The following is a 20,706-nucleotide window of genomic DNA, read 5'->3' on the forward strand; positions in this document are numbered from 1 at the left end:
GNCGTTGGGTGGCAACCNGAGAACAAAACGGCTTGAGGCAGCCATCACAGACACCTGGACCCGCACCGTGGCTCTACTTCAAACTGAGCGCCGGTGCTTGAATTGGCTGTCAGCTAAGAGGACTCCAGGTTCAGTTATTATTTGAGGTAACAGGTGCCTTTGATAATGTGGATCATAAGATCCTATTCTCTTGGCTGGAATAGTAGACTGCCATCACGACCTCAGCTGGTTTAGGTCCTACCGTTCAGATAGAAGTTGTTGTGCCAACAACAATTATGCTGTCAGCTGATTGGCTTCTTTTCTCTTTGGCGTACCTGTTACCAATTTTGTGCTATTTTTAATAATTATTTATAGCTGTATTTTATTTTTTATTTTTTTTTTTACAAATGATTGATTTATTTTCTCCTAACTCATATTAAGCTCTTTCTCGCTGTCGACTATCGTAACTGAGTGTTCTTAACTGTAATTGCAACAAATCTCAAATGATGTTGCTTTGACCCAAATGCACCAGTATGATCCATGATGTTTCTTGCCTTCCTGCTCCTTAAGATAATACTTTATTACAATCCACAAAACACTTATAGAATTGTTAAATTGTATTGTTTTTATAGTTTTGTGATGTATCCAGGTCTGTCTTGTAAATGAGTCTCAAGAGACTTTTCCTGTATAAATAAAGTATCATATAGTACAATTTTCAAAATTTTAAGTGTAATTGTAAGTGTTTAAAATGGATCACAGGCGTAAACATGTTAGTAAAGTCCTATTCTTCTTCTTCTGACATTGTGACAGAAGTAGTACGTTATGTCTAAAAGAAAGCTTGAAACTTTAATCTATGTTTTTGTAAGCTTGTATTTTGATTCCAGTGATGAACTTCCTTTTTGAATTAGAACACTAAATGCTAATGTGCGTATAAATTAATGGCACAATTTTGTCTGTATTATCACAGCTTGCAGTTCTTAATTTTTTTTTTTTTTTTTAAATTGGTTAGTAGTTTTGCTTCATTTTTATATATTTGCACATATAGGCTGTCTCTCTTTCCTTCTCTTTCTCTCTCTATATGACAGTATACAAGCTACTTTAACTTTTTTCATGCAGATTCAGCGATGAGAGCTTTTATTAATGCATAATATTTACTCTTTAGCCTCCTTGTTGTATTTGTTTTTACACTCCCTTCTTATTAGGTGTAAAGCATGTGCATGTACATTTATTCTTGAATGAATGCACTGAATCCGTCCACCAGCTGCTAGATGCTGTGTGTGGGTTGTTTTTAGCACACAAAGTCGAGGGCATGGCAGAGTGTCTTCTGGTAATTTTAATATTTAAAGTTATAAAATATAATATGATATAGGAGTAATAGTAACACCAGTTTTTTTTTTTATATGGTAATGTCCAATCAGACGTACGACCATGGAATGTAAAATGTAAGATCTGAACAGTTGCTCTGAGCTGCTTGTGTGTGAAATATTGCATCAATACTGTTTTAAAGGAGCCCCCGGTCTAAAGTTTCCAGACTTTTTTTTTTTGACTGTAGACCAAATGAAACATAATGGAGCAACACCAGCAGCTGTGAATGGCTCCACAAACCATCTATGGCTGTGATATCACATAAGACACATAATCTGTGAAATAAATCAACTTTCTCTGCCTTTTTCTTGTGGTCATACAGCCACTTGCAGAAATGCACCACTCCCTGTCAGAAACAACCAATCAGAACCAGGAGGAAGAGCTTAGCAGTGTCAGTCACGCTGGTATACGTGCTGCTCACACCCGCCCTGTTGCTCTCTGCTGCATTGCAGATCCTGTGCAGGCCACCGATGGTGATAGATGACCAGTTTTCTTGTTATGTTAGGTCATGAGGGTGACTGACGGTGCTAAGACCGTCCTTACGGCTCTGATTGGTTGTTTCTTACCAGACGGCGTGTTTCTCCTAATGGTAGTAGGACTACAGGAAAAAGGCAGAGTAGCTAATTTTTTCAGATTGTCTGTTTCATATTGTACTGTCTGGCCATTGTGATGATTTTAACAAACGCGTAAAAAAAAACCATATTGTTGTATAAGTTATGTACTGCAGCTGTAAGGCTGCTGGTATCAATGTTGGTAGTGCAGCTCATTCTGACTGCCATTATGCTTCCCATTGATATGAATACAACACCCTGCACAGCTAACTTCTTTAACAATGGCCTTTTGTGGCTTATAATTGTGTAAGTTAATATGTGGCCATGCATATTGTATAAACCTTTCTGCTTTCTAAAGCAATTTTATTGGTCTTACGTAAACATTTCCTAGAAATTAGGGTTCCATTAGTGATGTCACCTTGAAAGTAAAATATAGAGAAGTGTATAATAAAGCAGTAGGAGTTTTAATTTTTGCTTTAGATTTTTTAAATACCGTATTTTCTGCACTATAAGGCACACCTAAAAACCTTCAATTTCCTCAAAAGCTGACAGTGCGCCTTATAGTGCGGAAAATACGGTAAACTTATTTTTCAATATTATCATTTATTGACATGTGCCTGCCTATACCCTTTTATTTTATTGCTTGTCATGGCTAATCTGGCTTTCATGACACTACTATACATTTTTGCAGTCAACATTAACACTGCTTTTCTGTTTGCATCTTCTTGCTTTATCCTTTACATCCACGCTGTGGGATGACATTCATTGTGAGCACAGGTTGAGCTGAAGCATTAAAAAAAAGCTACTTGTGAGACGAGAACATCAAATTTGAACTCTGCATTGCTGTGTGGCACACTTTAAAATGCAGTCAATGAACCATTATTACTAAATGTGCAGGAAATGCAGCTTTCACAAGCCATTGAGGAATAATTGCCCAACAGCTCAGCAGTAATGTGCAAAGTTATGGAACAGAAGTGGTTTGGACATAAAGACCAAACATGGATCATGAGCTTGTTCATTTATTTCTGTCACGTTGCGATCATATGAAATTGATATGACGTCAACAGTTTGTCTATCTGCAGCATAGCACTGGAACCAGGTGCATTTGGTGGAGAGGTAGAACGTCGATGAAGCTGCTAAAGTTGGACGCTGAAGGGGAATTAACAAACTGTAGCTGCTATAAGAACTTAACACGATCAGAGTTTTTACCACCTTTTTCCTCAGTGCCGCCTGCATTTGCTGAAGCCCCGTTTAAGCAGTTCTTTTTGAGATTCATCACCGAGTTGAATCCAACCAGAACAAAAACAGGGATTTGAAACAAGCTTTACTAATCCATTGTATTAACTCATTGGGCTTCGTGAGGAGATAAGAAACACTTTGCTTTTTCTTGCAGTCACATGAAAACATATCAAAGTTTGGTTTTGCTAATGATGCTTTTCGTTTTGTATCATTTTAGACCTTGGTGCTTTCAGTTCGAGGACCCGGGGCGGCGTGTCGGTGCGTGAAGGCCAAGGCGTGGTGCTCATGTGTACCCCTCCTCCTCATTCACCAGGTAACGGGAGCTTTCCTTTTACTGAGCCCCAACATAAATCAGTGTCTCAATTTCATAAGAAGTCTCATCATCGTGCCTTTCAGATGATGAGCAGTCAGCACAAAAATCGGGACACAGATTCTCAGAGTTTATGTTTTTTTTTTTTTTGGATTATGAGAAATTGAGTGAGATGTCAGTAGCCAATTATTTACGACAGACAAATCGCACAAGATCTCTGCCCACAGCTGTCATCTGTTTTAAATGATGCAAACCCAGACACTTACAGGTTTCCTGTTCATCAGCATGTCATGCTTTCCTAGTGAAGGAAAGCATGACACTTCACTAGGAGTGAAGCGTCAAATGGTTTCTAAATGCCTTTAGAAACCATTTGCTAAAGGTTTCTAAAGGCAGAAACCTTTAGCAAATGGCTAAAGGTTTCTGCCATTTGCAAAAAAAAAAGAAAAAGAAAGAAAGTCCCAAGTTTGCAGCTCATTCTAACTGGAATCTGGGTAAGGAATTTTGTCTCTCACATCATCTTGCATTTTGTGCTTTTAATTTGAAAATTAACTACATGTGCATGTTTTTCTGTCCACAGTTATAACTGTGATTGACATTTAATAAAAATCACACATGGTGCACAGTGTTATGAGGGGATAGGAGGATGATGGAAATATAGATTTTCTGCCGTCCTTTGTTTTGTTGCAGCCTTGCTCCTGTAAACTATAATTGATCCAGGTATCAGTCACAGTGACATAGTGTAAAACATTCATGCTGTGCTGCATTAAGTTGACCCGTGGAGCAAAATACTCATCCAGGGACTTGCACTTTGAAGCGGTATTTCCAGAGATGCAAACAAACTCAGCAGGGCACAGTGGCAGATCTGTCATGTTCTTTCTTCCAGCTCAAAAAGCTAAAAACTCCTCTTAATATCAGAAAATTACCCATCCTGCCCTCCAGCTGACATTACTTTGCAAAAGCTGTTACTTTATATCTCCCAGTAGCATGTGGCACAATTGTCATCACAAATAAAAATTGAGCAGTGTGATGAGATTAGTTTTAATACACTACCCCTTGAATGTTTTCACATGTTGCCACAACAGACTTTAAGATCTTAATTATTTTTTACTGCAAGGCCAAGTCCGTAAGAAGATGGAAAAATACTTAAAACTTTAGAAAAAGATAAAGGAGTTACTTGACAGCAGGTCAGGCATCTCAAACATACAACCAGAAACCGTTTAGTTTAGAGTTTATTCATGTTAGAACGACCTTCAGCAAAATCTAATAATCTGTGGCAGAACTTGAAAATTTCACAGGCAACCAATTTGACTGAGATTAAACTATTTTGTAAGGAAATCATTGTAGATGTGAATCATCGGTTTTACGGACTTGGAGAAGGCATTCAATCGTATCCGGTATGGGGAACTCTGGTAAGACGTTCAACTGGTGTTGGAGCTCAGCTCACAGCTGACCCGAAAAAGAGTAGAGTCCCTTCTCCGGATCGGGGAAGAGATCCTGCCCCAAGTGGAAGAGTCAAAGTATCTCTGTCTTGTTCACGAATGAGGGAACAATGGAGCAGGAGATGGAGATTACAGATGCAACCGGCAGAAATGAGTTTCCTCCACATTGAGAGGAGCCAGTTGGGGTGGCTCAGGCATCTGGTTAGGATGCCACCAGGGAGCCTCCCACTGGGAGGAGACCCTGAGGAAGACCCCGGACACACTAGGGGGGCTGTGTTTCTCGGCTGGACTGGGAACGCTTTGGGATTCCCCCAGAGCAGCTGGTTCAAGTGGCTGGGGAGAGGGAAGTCTGGGCTGCTACCCCATGACCCGGCCCGGGATGAGCGGAAGGTAGTAGATGGATAAGATGTGCAAAGCTGGTAGACACATATCCCAGAAGACTGGATACCAATGCACAGGATTAATATTTAAACTAATTACTCTTGTTTGAGGAAAATGGATTTTATTGGTTGGATACTCATCCATGATTAAGTTTTATGTAAATAACTCACACAAAATGTTTCTCTTCTAGAAATCTTTTTCTAATTTGTTGGGGGGAAAAAAGAGGAATCTGCCACTCTGAGCAGTTGATATTCTATATTAATGCACATCTGTTTATAGATTTAATTTGTAGTGAGAATTACATTAACAAAATAAAGAATATTCAAACAAAAAAAATATGTATATATGTTGATTGGACAGAAGTGTTGAATGTGCCACTTTGATGAATGTTCTTGGGAGTCGGAGTGAAATTCGTATTAGACTTTAAACTGTGTTTGGGTTAAATTGGTTGTGGGAGGATTTAAAGACATTCAAATCCACTCAAATTTAAATAGGTCTCCGTTGGCAATCACTGAGCTGTGAAAAGTGTATTTCCCTTTCCTTGGCTCAGAAAGGTTTGGATGTTTCTCTTTGGCAAATATTGGTCCATGTTGATTAGGGCTGTAGTGATACAGTAATCTTACGATATGATACGATACACGATATTCTGTCCACAATACGATACATATTGCGATATTCATCAGACGATACAATTCAATACACTTTTGCGATTTTCTGAAAGATTTTAGAGGGACAGAGTGATTTTGGTGATATTTTGTGACTGTTATAGAGTTGGATTGAATTACTGAACTGAAAACTGATTAAAACTCCAACCTGGCTCTGGTTGGACATGGACACAGATTTAAAGTCGACAGCTGGACAAAAAGAATCAAAGAAGTGGTGAGAAAACATGTTTCTTTTAATTGAACCAGTACAAACTGTAGCTTACATGGATTTATAAAGTAAATAAAGTGCACCAAGCACCCTGCTCTGAATAGTTTGATACCTTTTTAACCTTGACACTTAACATCTGAAGGAATCACTCTAAGCCTGATGACCTAATCACTCTCCCGGCGAAGCAAGCAGTGAGTGAGCAAGATGACAGTTGGATGTTACGATACTTGCGGATGAATATCGATTTTTTTTCTAGGAAGGAAAATATCGATATATATCGCGATATCGATATTATCCTACAGCCCTAATGTTGATAGAGAGGAAACATGACACTTTAAAGACAAATTACCAGAGCTATGATCTTTGTTTTTTTTTGGCAAAGATTATGTTGTAATAAAAAAGTAGTTTCAGTAAAAGTGGTAAATGCGATTTCTGACTTCTTCATCTTTGATTGTCGAGCTGAGTCTGAATATGTGCAGAAGGATCAGCATATATTTGACAAGGGGTTAACATAAAGTCATTTATCCCCTGTAAAATTGACTTTGGCACATTAATAACAGCTAAGCTTTAACAGAATACATCTAAATTGTATTAATAGAAACTGTTTATTACACAGAAAACATAGAAAGTGTATAAACTACAGAGCTTGAATACTAGGAAATCCTGATCGAACCCTTTGGAGGATTTGAGTAGAGCTTCTCCTTCCATCTGGGCCCTAAACCTACAGACAGAGATGAAATGGTTTAGATCAAAGCGCATTCATGTGTTGGAATGGCCCAGTCAAAATCCAGACCTGAATCCTAAAGAAAATCTGTGGCAACGCCTGAAAATTGCTGTTTAGACCCTTTTCATTCAATCTGAGTTTGAGCGAATCCGCAAAAATGGGGAAATAAATTGAGTTTTTGGTGGTGCAAGGCTTGTAGACACATCCCCAAGAACTTGCATCTGTAATTGCAGCGAAGTGCGATTCCACAAATCGACTGAGGACCTTTGAGAACCCTGTATGCTTTTCTTTTCCTTTCACTTCACAAATGTACTCAATTTTGTGTGGTTCTGTCACATGAAATCTATGAAAAAAAAAAACATTGCTATTTTTTGGTTTTATTGCAACAATATGTGAAGTTCAAATGGGTCTACAGGACTCTCTGCATGTACTCAGGAAGAATGATTAGGTCTTATAATCCTTTGCTTGATCTCTTCTTGTTTGTTTTTGCTGTAACTGCACCTGATTGTGAACCTAAACAATGATGACACACACGCTTTTTGGAGTCAGTCCATCACACTGAATCCCAGTTCCAGATATCACCTGAGGATTGAAATGAGCTCCATATGAACAATAAACCCCAAATGGTCCTTTGACTGTATTCTGTAAAGAGAATCCTGGTTGTTTTTTTTAAAGATACAGTATAACACACCAGTAGTTTTGCAGTTTCACACCATTACACTTCTATGTAGCAAAGGGTTGAACTTTCTCATGCATACTGAGTAGGTCAGCCTGGGAAACGAATGTAAGACATAAATGGGCCCTCTTTTTTTTTTTTCTTCCACAGAGATAATCTACAGCTGGGTGTTTAATGAGTTCCCCTCATTTGTCGCCGAGGACAGTCGCCGCTTCATCTCCCAGGTCACAGGGAACCTGTACATCTCTAAAGTTCAGCCCTCGGATGTTGGAAGCTACATCTGTCTGGTGAAGAACGCGGTGACGAGCACCAGGGTTCTGAGCCCGCCGACTCCTCTGACACTGAAAACGGACGGTGAGGATTTTTAGCTCTTAAATGATATGCAGACTGTTGTTGAGTCTTCTCTCTGCTCGGCTGATCAGATTGCAGCGCTGGCTTTTCTGAAATCCATCTATTGCCTTCTGCCGCTGGATTGCTTTTGCTCAGATAAAAATCTGGGATGGATTTTACATCAAGACGTTGCACTTTATCATACCGTAATGTGTTTGGAGGAAGTTTTACACCGGAAGCCTCAAGGTGTTTTGAACAGGATCTACAATTTATAGAGATAGTGAGCAGTGCTCTAACATTAGTGTTGGGGGGGGGGGGGCTTTGCTCACAATGTGCTTTCGTGAAAATGGCCATGGGGGAAATCATTTTCCTGCATAAAATTATCTAAATCAATGGCCCTTGCCATGGATGGGGCTTTTGTCTTTTATTGCGAGCCTGGCAGGAGCCAGGCTTGCAAACTGTTTGTTGGATTCAGGTGTGATTTCCACCTGGAGGCATGTCACCTCTGACTTGACGCAAAACAAAACGTCCATCACATCAAACCAGGTGCCTTTTGTTGTCAAAGTTTACACAAACCAGCGTGATTACACACCCAGCGAAGCTGTGAAATGCCATTTGTATTCTGAATTCTTTCCTTAATGTTGCAGCAGGATTACATTCCTCCCAGCAAGTTTGTTGCTCTTTAATTGCATAAGTGTTTGAAGTTGCCCTGTGAGACATGCATAATGCTTTGCACACAACCATGCTAAATGAGTTTGTGTCTCTTGCTAAACGAAAAGCAGAATGCAGTCAGAGGGGCACGCGGTCAGTCTTCTATCAGCTCTTTACTGTGGAGGAAAAAAAAGATCTGTCTTTCTTTTATCAATGAGTGATGGGAAGGGAAATTAATTTGGCAGCATCAGTCACATACATTTGTGCAAAACGCCTATCACTTCATATGTAACGGATCTTTTTTTTAACGTTTGAAAAAACATTTGATCCCTTTGCAAACAGTGTCCTGCACTACTGCTAAACACTCAAAGAAGCTGCATATAAAATTGACATTTTGCAAGCACTTGTATTTTTAATTAGATATCAGATTAATCTGTCTTAGTCATAAAATAATTAACTTTTAATCAATAAAAACATTAAAGCTTGCATGCAGTCATGTTACGTAAAATCTTCTTTAGGAATGAAACAGATTAAGTCTCCCATTTTCTACCAATTGATATTTATTCCTTGATTTCATTGCTTTTGTGTATGTAGTGGTTGCAAATCCATGTAAAAATATCTTTCTATAATGCTTCATGTTTATGTATCTTTTATAAAAAAAAAAAATTCACAATGTAACTTTTTTTATTCAGGAACTGAATAAAAGTTAACATTACTACCACCAGCAGCATTTACTGCATAGACCTGCTTATTTCTAATTAGCAAATACTTGAGACCCCGCCTAACAAATCTTAGAGCAGCATATTTTAATAGTTCAAACACCAAATATATCATGATATTCATCAAAACCTACCTGTGTGATGCTAAGCTAACATCTATGGTCTTTCTTATCTCCGCTTTTGGGGCTACAGCACATCAGAGCAAAAAAAAAAAAAAAAAAAAAGAGAAAAGAACAGCACATCTAAATTGGTCTGCTTGAAAATGGCAGTCAGTGGCCTGTCAAGGAACAATGCATGGCAACACTTTCTTATATTGTTTACAACGTGATCTTGTCTTTCCCCCGTCACCTTTTCTCTATTTTCTGCCAGAAATGCACAAGTTATTTGAAAGTAGTGGAAACTTCTTCTGTGCTTCTGAAGCCATCGATTCTTAAAAAAAAAAAAACACAAACATTTATGACCAAAACAATGTCAACAAAGAAGTACAAAGGTTCCAATTATAAGGTTTGAGGTTGTCTCAGTGGGTTACCCCCACAGATTCAGTGCTGAACTCTGTGCAGGTTCTAAAAGTCCTTAATGGCAACATTATTCCATCTCTGTGCCAGTTACATTTTTACCCAGAGCCTGAGCTTTTAATGTAATAATGATCTCAAGAACTCTAGCAGACCTGGCAACAAAAGGCTAAAGATGCAGAACGGATGTCATAGGGTGAAGTTAAAGCTTTCGTTTCAATTACATAGAAACTTGTGTGTGCATATACAGCACAGGGGAGAGCTCCATCTTGAAACTAAAGAGTTAATGCATGGAAGAGTGCTCAGAAACATGACCATGATCTTGTCAGAGGCGTCTGGAAAAAGGAACCAAAGGAAGAATTTATGCTAATGGATCCTTCTGAAGCTACTGGAGCTCAGCATGGGCACACATTATTGAATAGATTATGAATTTATGGCTGTGCTGTTTACTGTAGTAGCTCTGACACTGTAATATCTACATGTGCAAAACTCATTCAGGTAATTGAGAAGCTCAACTCAAACATGTACAGACTGAGCTCTTTTGGTGCTCGCTTTGAGAGCTAGTTTCAAAACTGTCACTAATTGAGGTTCTTATTAAATACAACATAATGCAATAGAAAGACACAACTGGATCTGTTGAACGTGTCATTTTGCCCATCGTTTTAAAAATCAAAATGAGTGAAGAAGATAGAAAAGATCGCTGTACTTGTTACTGACTCATTTCCTCTCTGATTAAATTGATATCAGAAGAAAAGAAAGTAAGTCATAACCCATGAACTTTTTCACATTTTGCCTTCCAACATATTCTAATTTAGATTTGGACTTTGACTGGACTCCTGACTTTAATTGTGTGCTTAAGCCAGGAGTCTTAAACACATATTGAAAGCCATTCCTTTCATCTTGACTTGCAGTAACTATGAAAAAGACCAAATAGACTCGGCACAGTGTTAATTTACTGTATCCCTGCCAGATTTTGGTACAAAACTGCAGCAACTGTTGTCTTGCTGACAGGTTCTGTAAGTTTCTGCAGAGAACCATTTTATGCTCAGACTGAAACATTGCTTCATATCCGAAAACTTTAAAACTTTCCAGAACTTTATCTCTGACCTGCCTGGTGTGTTTCGTGGTCTTCATGAATCTGTTACGGTGTTCTGAAAGAAATCTCAGGGGCCTTCACAGACCAGCTGTATTTGTACAGAGATGAAATTAAGCCCAGTTAGACACGATTCTCTAAATAAATGACTTTTGGAAGCAGCTGGCTGCACTGGATTTTAATTACGAAGGTCAGACTAAAGGGACGTGAATAAAAAAAATAGCTTGACTTTTCAGATTCTTATCTGCATTTAAAAAAAATCATTTTCTTCCACTTCACAATGCTACTTTGTACGGCTTAATTACATAAAATCTCCCTGAAAACCTTTTGAAGTTCAAGGTTGTCTTAAAATGTGAAAAACTTCACTGTTTTTTCAACAGGCAAAGTAAAACAAGTAATCTGCTTCTGGGCACAGTGCAGAAAGAAAGAAACAATCACGATACATCATGTTATTGGGTTCACTGTGGATTAAAGGATGAATGTAAGAATAAAATATAGTCTTATTGTGAGTCAGGCCCTGAATGAATCCCCCTCCAATATGACCTAAGAGCATTTAAACAGCTCACATTCTTCTGTTGTGTTGAAAGCACCCCTATAAATTTAATATATATATATATATTACACTTCTAAATACACTGCTGCAATCCCATCAAAAAAGTAAAACATGCATTTTTAGTTTTTTTCTTTGGAAAAATAAAAACACCTAAAATAGCCTCCAGTCTTGTCAGTGTTTAAAATTAGAGTAGATAACTTTTATAAAAGGAAAATGTGTTTTTTCTTTACTTTTTTGTTAAAACTGTCCTGACAGTATGTAATGTGAGTCAGATAATCTGTGAAAAAATTAAGCTCCTCTCCCACCTCCCTGCGGTTCTAGAAATGCACAGCTCAGTCAGAAACAACCAATAAGAGCCAGGAGGAGGTTCTTAGTGCTGTCAATCTAGTCCGGGTACTCGCTGCTCGCATCCTACCCTGTACTCTCTGCTAGGCTACAGCTAGCCTAGCAGAGACCAATGGAGAGTACCGTGAATGCATTGGGTAGTTAGCGTAGATCACTGTGAATAAACAAATTGTCTGCGATGTTACGTTGCTTCTCTGCTAGTTGCACATTTGCAGCGCATATGTGAGTATGATTGACAGCGCCAAGACCTTCCTTCTGATTGACCGAGATTGGCATGTTTCTGCAAATGGCAGTAGGATTGCCGGGAAGAATCAGAGGAGCTACATTTTTTTCACTGATTATCTGTATCATGCTGTACAGTCATAACATTATGACAATCAATGTATAAAAATTACCTAGTGAAAATGTGATATTCCTAAATAGACCCGTTTGATATCTAGCATCTTCTTGTTGCTTCTGCCTGTTAGAAAATGTTGCTTTAAGTTCCTTTTTTTTTTTTTTCACGACTTTGCATTCTCAAATTAACACAATCAAATCTCTGCACCTTTTACCTCTGCTGTGCTGCAGGAATGTCTGACACTTTCGCTGTCTATGTCTTGTGATGCTTGGCAGTCTTCTGAATTGTGAATTTGGATGTAAAATCCAGTACACTGCACTGGCACATCATCCCAAATGTTGTCATGTTGTTTGCTACCCCCCTTCAGTCATTGGACTCTGACCAATTAGACTGTGCAATCTGTGCCTCAGTAAAAGTTGGTGATCATCACACGGCAGACACTTTACGCTGAATCTGTGTGTGATTTGCGTATTGTCAGCTCCAGCCCTGAGTGTCTTAATCAAAGCAAGCATCTGGGCACCATAATCCACTGCTAGAGGCCATTAATAGTGCTGCTGCAACCCGCCTCCGCCCATGGAAAAAGGACTAAAGATTAACTTTTATTATACTTCACTGCTGAAACATCTTGTATAAATATCATATTTAAATGTAGTTTAAAAAAATATATAAAAATATTCTTATATCTTTTGTTTTGTTTTCCTTTGAACATCTATCTTCCACCATTCTCATATCAGTCTTTTGTTGAAATCAACACAGATTTAGGGCTGTTCTTATGTGATTCACCATGCAAACGTGTTGGCATATGCTTTGTTTATTCTAAGATATTGCTTGCTTTTGTGTTATCTTTCTTTGAAATGGGGTATTGCATCTGTTCTTGCAGATATGTTCATCTGCTCTAAAGAGGCATTTGCTTTAAAACATTTTTTTTGCGTGTTGAATTTTTAGTGAAACAATGGACAGCAGCAACCAGAGATTATGGAAATTGATCCTGAATGATTACCGCATAGGTGCTAGAATGGACTCTGAATTAATGTTATGTTTTGCTTCCAGATAAATAGTACGGTTATTGGTTTGGTACTACGGTTGTTGCTACAAGACATTTTCTCTCTCTTTGCTGGCTGTAATATCAGAGAAACGTAATGTCTTCAGGACGGTGTCATCTCCATACAGGCACATTTTCTGTGTTCTGTGCAATCATTCATTATCGAAGTCTCCGAGGCATTGAAAACGATGTTGAAGAGTTTTTACGTTTTATGTCATAAATATGCAGCTATTCATAGCTAGCGCATCAATGGCTAAAGAATCTTGCCTTGTGTGTATCCTTAATGGTATTTTAAAGTTTCTTTCCTGGAAATCTATTTAGAAAGATTGATGACTTACCGAGGCACTTAGAGATGCATATTCATTTGATTCCAATGGGACCAGCTTGTGAATTTTACATTTGGACACAGAGTTAGCCAGTTACAAACAGACAAGGCTTTGCAGGAGATGGCAGACTCTCCAGCTTTTATTTTTCAAAACACAATTCTAAATATGTCAAGGCATATTGCATTCCACCTGCCTGGAGCTTTTGAAGAGACGGTGTAAAGTTTTCTTTTTGCCCCCACACTTGTGCTATGTAACATAAAATTTGTAAAAGCTCATATATAAAACATGTGGATTTGATGTGGGGGTTTTTTTTCTGTAAATAGGCCTTCAAAGAAGTACACAGAAACTACCTGAAAATATTACATGACAAGATGGTTTGTGCGGAGGGACCTTCCCCAACCTAATTATGATTTAATATTTGCAGAGGAATCTGTTTGGAGATGTTTTTATGAATTTGTGACTCCAAAATGCCCCCATTTGTGATGGAGCATATCTAAAATATCTGAAAGAAAATGAAGCTTGGGAAGCTGAAATATCTAGGTGCAACGCTATTGGCTGGCGTTTGCAGATAATCCATTCATTTTTCTTGGCTCTGATTGGCTGTACCCCCATGAGCAAAGATAAGGAACAGTGGAAATGTTAGCATCTACGGTAGTGCTAAGACAGTTTATGCTGTGTGCATTAATGCACACTGAGGTGTATTTGACTTTTGAACTATTTAATCAAGTATTTATTAGTTTTTAAGGAGCTATTTGCGGCTGGATGTGGTCCTGTGGTCCATAAGTTATGGATTGTGGATGATCCATAACTTATGTAAACAGTTAACTGGCATCAACTGCATATATAAGTTATGGATCACCCACAATATTCCTCAAAATACATAGATAAATTCTAAGATTTTTGCAGAAAAAAAAAAAAAAGTTTGGTTTTATGCTATGAAAAAACGTCTGCCCACAAACAATCCAATATCTAATACATACACAGTGCAGGTCAGAAGTTAGTTAGCAGTCATCGTGAGGCTTTTAATGATCCATTTGGACAAATCCTTTTACTGGGTCAAAATACACCAAACTGTAATATTTTAGAAAACTACCCATTTAATTAAATTGTACATGAGATTTGATCATTTTTTTTATAACTACATTTCTCATTCGTGGATTTACTTAAATGCGTAAACAGCACCCACATACAGTTTAAGTACATTGATACCAAACCAGGAAGGGTCATTTATCCTTCTCCAGTTTAAAGAACATTCTTGGATTTGCACAGTTTAAGTCTGTCAGCCATCAAAGTGAGTCACAAGTCAAGTCGACATTTTGTCTGGTTGTACTTTAAGCTCAGTCTCACTATTTATTTGAAACATCGCTTTGGTTTTTACTGGTATCAGCATATTTACGAAAGCTATTAGTAAAGCACTAATTTGTAATAATCAAGTTTAATTTACTTTTGCTTTACTGTTTAGTAAATAGCAACATGACAGCTAAATTCCTTTTGTCTGATGTTTGTCAAAAATATATTCCTTATCGTGAGATCAGGCTGTAGCTCTTTTTTCTGTATCCAAAATGGAACTACAGTATTATAGAAAATAGTTAATTCAGTTTGGTCCAGTTTTGAACCTTTTCAGATTGTTTTGAATTAAATACTAGATAGAGCATTCTGGTTGTAGAAGATTTTGACATTAAATCAAATTAATGACTTAAATTAGGGTAACGTAAATGCACAATGTCTTTATCTTTAGTGTTTTTCATTCTTTTCTATATTTCAAACTTCTACTTTGGGGTCATCTAACCACACAAGAAACTTTTTTTTCAATGTTATCTCCAGGGCTCAGTCTTATTACTTTTAAATTGGTTTGAGGAAAACTATAGCATAACAGAAAAAATATAATTTTCCTATGATTAATAAATGAAACAGAAACAAAATTTATGACTATGCTGCAAGAGGCGGGCCGAGAATGTTTTAGGGCATCCACTTTAAACTTTGTTTTTTACAGTTCTATCAAGGCCAACCACTGAGACTGAATATGATATTGAATATACTATAACCAGAGCTGGTGAAATATTGCAAATTCATTATATGTGAAGGGCTGCTTTGGAGCCATAAATGTTGGGAATGAGATTGAAATTGAAAAGTTCTTTGAGACAAATATCATAAAACTCTTTTTCTCCATACATATCGAGCCACAATTCAATAACTCTGTTCCTCTGCTGAATTCATTTTATTACATAAAAAATGTCACATGCGCGTAAAAATTGTAATTATGGTTTCTGAAATGTCATGTCAGTCATTTGTCTTACTGATCATATACTCCTTAATGCATGTGAAGCAGCACTCCCTGCAGTGTCATGATATGTTTTGAAACGTATTCCTGCAGGAAGTGGCGTCGCCAGTGGTTCACATGTGGACTGTTTTTGTTGAGATTCACACTTTTTGGGCAAAGAAAAGAGAAATGCTCATGTAATATTCATATTGTAAACTCCCATTTAGTAAAAATGGTAATAGTAATTAGATCCCAGATGATGGTGTTTGCCTTTGTTACTCTGCATTTGCTCAATGCCATCTGACACATCATCCCGGTAAATGGAAATAGATGGTCGGCTTAACATACAGATGAACAAACAAGTGTGTCCTCTAGCTATGACTTAGAGTGAAGGTGTTAGGCATCGCGGCACTTAGCAGGACTGATAACACACTATCACTTTTGTCCTTCACAATGTGTTTGCGAATTGTGGAGTGGATTACTAATTCTGGAGGACAATGGAGCACTGTTCTGTTCCCTGTTGTCACTGGAGAATATTTGCTGGTACATCATCCTTCTTTGTCTTTTTTGGGGGCTTTTTGTTAGATTTTTTTTTTGTCCTGACAGATTTCGGGTTTTTCTGCCATTCCATTTTCAGCACATTTTGCAATATGTTGCCTGGCACCTGCTCTCTTTCTCAATGATTCCAACATTTTTAAATAATTAAAATTGTCACCACCTGCTGGTTTAGCAAGAAGGATTTCAGCAAAGTCAGCAGCTCAATATTATTATATCCTATATTATATAGATTGTTTTAGAGATATTATCCACAATGACATTTTAAACATTTAAATTTTGATGATTGTGGCTCACAGCTAATTGAAACCCAAAATGAAACTTCTTAGAAAATTCAAATATTGAATTAGATCAATTAAAGTATTTATTTTAATAATAAATACTTTTTAGTATGGTGGCCATAACCATAACTATGGCAGCTTATTTGAAAAGCCACAAAAGGAGAGTTGCTAATGCGAACGTGAAGCGTGCCATTCACAGAGAGCTGTGTGGAAAATTCTGTGGATGGAGAAACTGTGGTAGAAAAAAAACTTCTTAAACAATATAGATGACTGCAACCGTTAGAGCAGGGGTGTGACATTTATTTTCACATCAATATCATGATCAATATTTTCCTCAAAGAACCAGTTTTAGTAGAATGTATTGATTAAACTATCCTTTAGCAAACTGTGTTAAATTATTAATAAATAGTTGTCTATGTACTGCTTGAAATTAAATTGTATTTGGACATTTTTCACATTGATGTAATTTGGTAACATAGGGACAAAAACTGCTTGAATACTATGAGTTTCTATTATAGCACTGAGTGAGTAAAATAACTTCACTTTTAATTCATATTTTAACCTGACACAGCTGTATTGAAATTGACTAAATGACATTAAATTGGCACTTCTTTATGTTGCTGGATTGAAGTTTGGTTGTTTTACATAAATTGTACCTGTTTGTTTTGCCAACAGGTACATTGAGATGACATACCGTATTTTTTGGACTATAAGCTGCTACTTCCCCCCCCCCGCCCATGCTTTGAACCATGCGGCTTATAGCCGGTGCGGCTTTTCTGTGGATTTTTTCCAACCACCAGGGGGCTCTCTAGCAGGACGTGAAAATTGGAAATCAAAGAAGAAAGTGCTGATTTTCATTTAGAACTAGCACATGCTAGCAGCAGCAGCAGGCGACGGAGAAATGTTTTCAAACTCATACCCCCTCACATGAACCAAGAAGTTCATGTGATGCAGCTTTTAAGTTGAAGGCTGTCGATCTAGCAGTACAGGAGGGAAGTGGAGCCGCTGCACGTAAACTTAGCGTAAACGAATCCATGGTTTGACGTTGGAAACGGAGTGCTGCGTCCTTAATATCAAATTTATTAAGGACGCAGCCTTGTGGTGCGGCTTATATATGTATGTCTCCAGTTTTTTTTTCTTTCTTCTTTTTAAACTTTGTGAGTGGAGCTTATAGTGAGGTATGCTCTATAGTCCGGGAAATGCTGTAATTTACTATAAACGTAAACATTTTGTTACTAAAAGTTGTATTCTTACGTTATTAATAAGATGTTTTCAGTAAGATTTGAGTTCCATCTGCCTTTAAGTCTGTGTTTGTTTCATAAATACTGCTTATATATGCTATGATTGAAATCCCCTGTCACTGCTAAACAATGCTTGTCCATTTCTTTATAGCAAACTGTGAAGAAGGGAAGAGAATAACTGAGAATGGAAGAAAAGATGATGCCTGTAGCTGTATCTGCTGGGTTCTAATGTCTCCCAATTCTTCTTTCTTAACCTTTTCTAGGTGTCATGGGTGAATACGAGCCCAAAATTGAAGTGCACTTCCCCACATCTGTACTGGCTGCCAAAGGAGTGACTGTCAGGCTGGAGTGCTTTGCTCTGGGGAAGTAAGTAAGCGAAGACAAAGTGCACAACGATAGATAATTGTTTATTAATCACCAAGATGAGTGAACTGCAGCCTCTCATCACTAGAGCTGGGAGATCCTTTAGATAGCGCTGCCCTGTGTTCTTCTGCTCTCCTCTTTTTTTAAATTTCATTATTCCATTATCTGAAAGGGAACGGAGGCATATCTTGACTGCAGGCGATATGTTAAGTGAGTGTTGAGAAGTGCAGCATCATGGCTCTGCTGTTAGATGGCATGTTAGTACAATAGGAGGGTGGCAGGGGGGCCTGAATGGGGAATTCACCCCCGGGGATCAGTGTGTTCTTATAATTGAGATCCCTAATGTATCCATGTTTCCTGGTTGCTTTCGGTGTCTGTTGTAAAGAAAGCCAAGGTTATGTGGGTTTTGGGGAAAAAAAATGATAAAAGCCATCAGTCAGAGGAGAGAAGACTCTTTATCCTTAGAGAATAAATCCACTCACACTAGGAGGGAGTTTCTGAGTGATTTACTATTTATTACATTTTTATATCAAAACATTATTAATTTGTCACTGTTGTGATGTATAGAATACACACATGATGTGGTAACATTTTCAAATCAATTCCCATTACAACCACAAACATTAGACCTATAACAACTTTTTTATTAGGATAAAGGTAACACAACACGGTGACATTTTTTCCTCAGTCAATATAGAAAGCTCTATTTATACAGCCTAATGTAACACTTATGGTGCATTCACACCAGCCCTGTCAGCTTTAATCAAACTCTAATTTTGTGAATGTGCAATCAAACGCTGATGCAGATCAAGAAGTGAACTCTGGTCCACTTAAAAACCTCTTAGTTCAGATGAAGTGAATTCTGGTGCAGTTCAAATGCATATATAAAAGCACTACAGCGCTGGGCGTTCTGGGGAATTACAACCAGCTTAGCACTGTAGCGTTAGAAATGGCTCATGGTCTTTTACCAAAGACAAAAGAGAAATCCTACAAATGCTAAAATCTGACCCCACTCCATTTTTGTTTACATCTTGTGAGGAAGGAAGTTGCGCTCAGTATCTTCTAAAAACTTTTTGTGTTGTTTCTTGGTGTAGCGTCACCAGAGGCGAGGGAACAACCAGGTTTTTCACAGGGTTTGGTTCAGTTGACACAATACAGTGTGAAAGCGAACCACACTAACAGAAACGGTGACAAATGTGGCCATTTTGATCCCCATTCAAACCAACTCCACTATCAGGAGTGAAAACTCCTTCAGTATTTGGTTAAAAACAGACTTACAGACATCAGACTACTAGAGACGTACTAATTAAAAAGGATCACACTTTTGTCTAGTTGTCTTTGCAAAATAGCTCAAACTTTACCAGATTATATATAGAACTCAACAAGCTTCAAATAATGATAATTAATTGTTTTAAGAGCTCACGGTGAGCATCCTGCTTATCAGACACACACACGCACATCTTATATGGGTCAAACGCACACACTTAAAGTATAGGGAGCCCTAATCTCTGTGCACTTCTCAGAAAGTGTCGCCCTCACACGTCAGTAATTATCTCAAGTGATAACATAATTGTGTCAGTGGTTATCTGACAGGGGTAGAGACAGGATTCCATATGTTCCAACCAATTGTCTTAATTGTTTTCACACATCACTGTATTGAATGAAACCGTGGGCTTGTACAACCAAGAAAACTATTCCAGGATCAGAAAAAAATGCTTAAATAAATCAGGAATGGGGAGAAACTGTTTTGTTGTCCTCTTTCTTGCAAAGTTTTATATCTTTGCATTGTAATCTGTGCAGTCTAATACATGAATACATGTTGATGTAAACTACTCCAATGGAGCGCTGAGTGTATGTCTGTTGTTGTTCTGCCGAGATCGAATCCCATCCCAGTCTAAAGTGTTTTGCATGGTTTAATCAGGGTTTTCTGTCACATGGTACGTTTTGCATGTAGGCCAACAAAATGATGTTTGTTTTCACGTGACCAGAGCTCCTTCTTCCACATCTTTGCTGGGTAACTTTGGCAAATCTTAAACTTCTTAAGGGTTCAGTAAAGGTCAGAACAAGGATTAATAGTTGTTATGTTGACCGTTCGGGCTGCACAGTGGCGCAGTTGGTAGAGCTGTTGCCTTGCAGCAAGAAGGTTCTGGGTTCAATCCCCAGTCTTTCTGCATGGAGTTTGCATGTTCTCCCTGTGCATGCATGGGTTCTCTCGGGGTACTCCGGTTTCCTCCCACAGTAAAAAACATGACTGTCAGGTTATTTGGCCTCTCCACATTGCCCCTAGGTATGAATGTGTGTGCATGGTTGTGTGTCTCTGTGTTGCCCTGTGACAGACTGGCGACCTGTCCAGGGTGACCCCCGCCTCTCGCCCGGAACGTTAGCTGGAGAGGCACCAGCACCTCCTGACCCCACTGAGGGACAAGGGTGTAAAGAAAATGGATGGATGTTGACCGTTCTGAATCCTCCAGACTTACCATGGACCTCTTCAATGCTGCTCTGGTTAATCATCTTCTTGTCTGGATTGTCTGTTCGGAAGGACAGTCATGTTTTGGTGGATT

General features: G+C 38.2%; 1 protein-coding gene across 2 annotated transcripts in view; it reads left to right on the plus strand.

The window, feature by feature from the left end:
• The window catches only part of cntn5 (contactin 5), a 180,428-nt gene that overhangs the window by 98,769 nt on the left and 60,953 nt on the right, over positions 1 to 20,706 (plus strand). For both annotated transcript variants that reach the window (XM_015016012.1, XM_015016085.1), the window contains exons 7-9: positions 3,352 to 3,447; positions 7,688 to 7,891; positions 18,046 to 18,148. In XM_015016012.1, coding sequence (XP_014871498.1) covers positions 3,352 to 3,447; positions 7,688 to 7,891; positions 18,046 to 18,148 — 403 coding nt within the window. The remainder of the gene's footprint in view (positions 1 to 3,351; positions 3,448 to 7,687; positions 7,892 to 18,045; positions 18,149 to 20,706) is intronic.

This window comes from Poecilia latipinna, unplaced genomic scaffold, assembly GCF_001443285.1.
Source record: "Poecilia latipinna isolate Pla-1442-1.1 unplaced genomic scaffold, P_latipinna-1.0 Scaffold5, whole genome shotgun sequence".
NCBI classification, from domain to species: domain Eukaryota; kingdom Metazoa; phylum Chordata; class Actinopteri; order Cyprinodontiformes; family Poeciliidae; genus Poecilia; species Poecilia latipinna.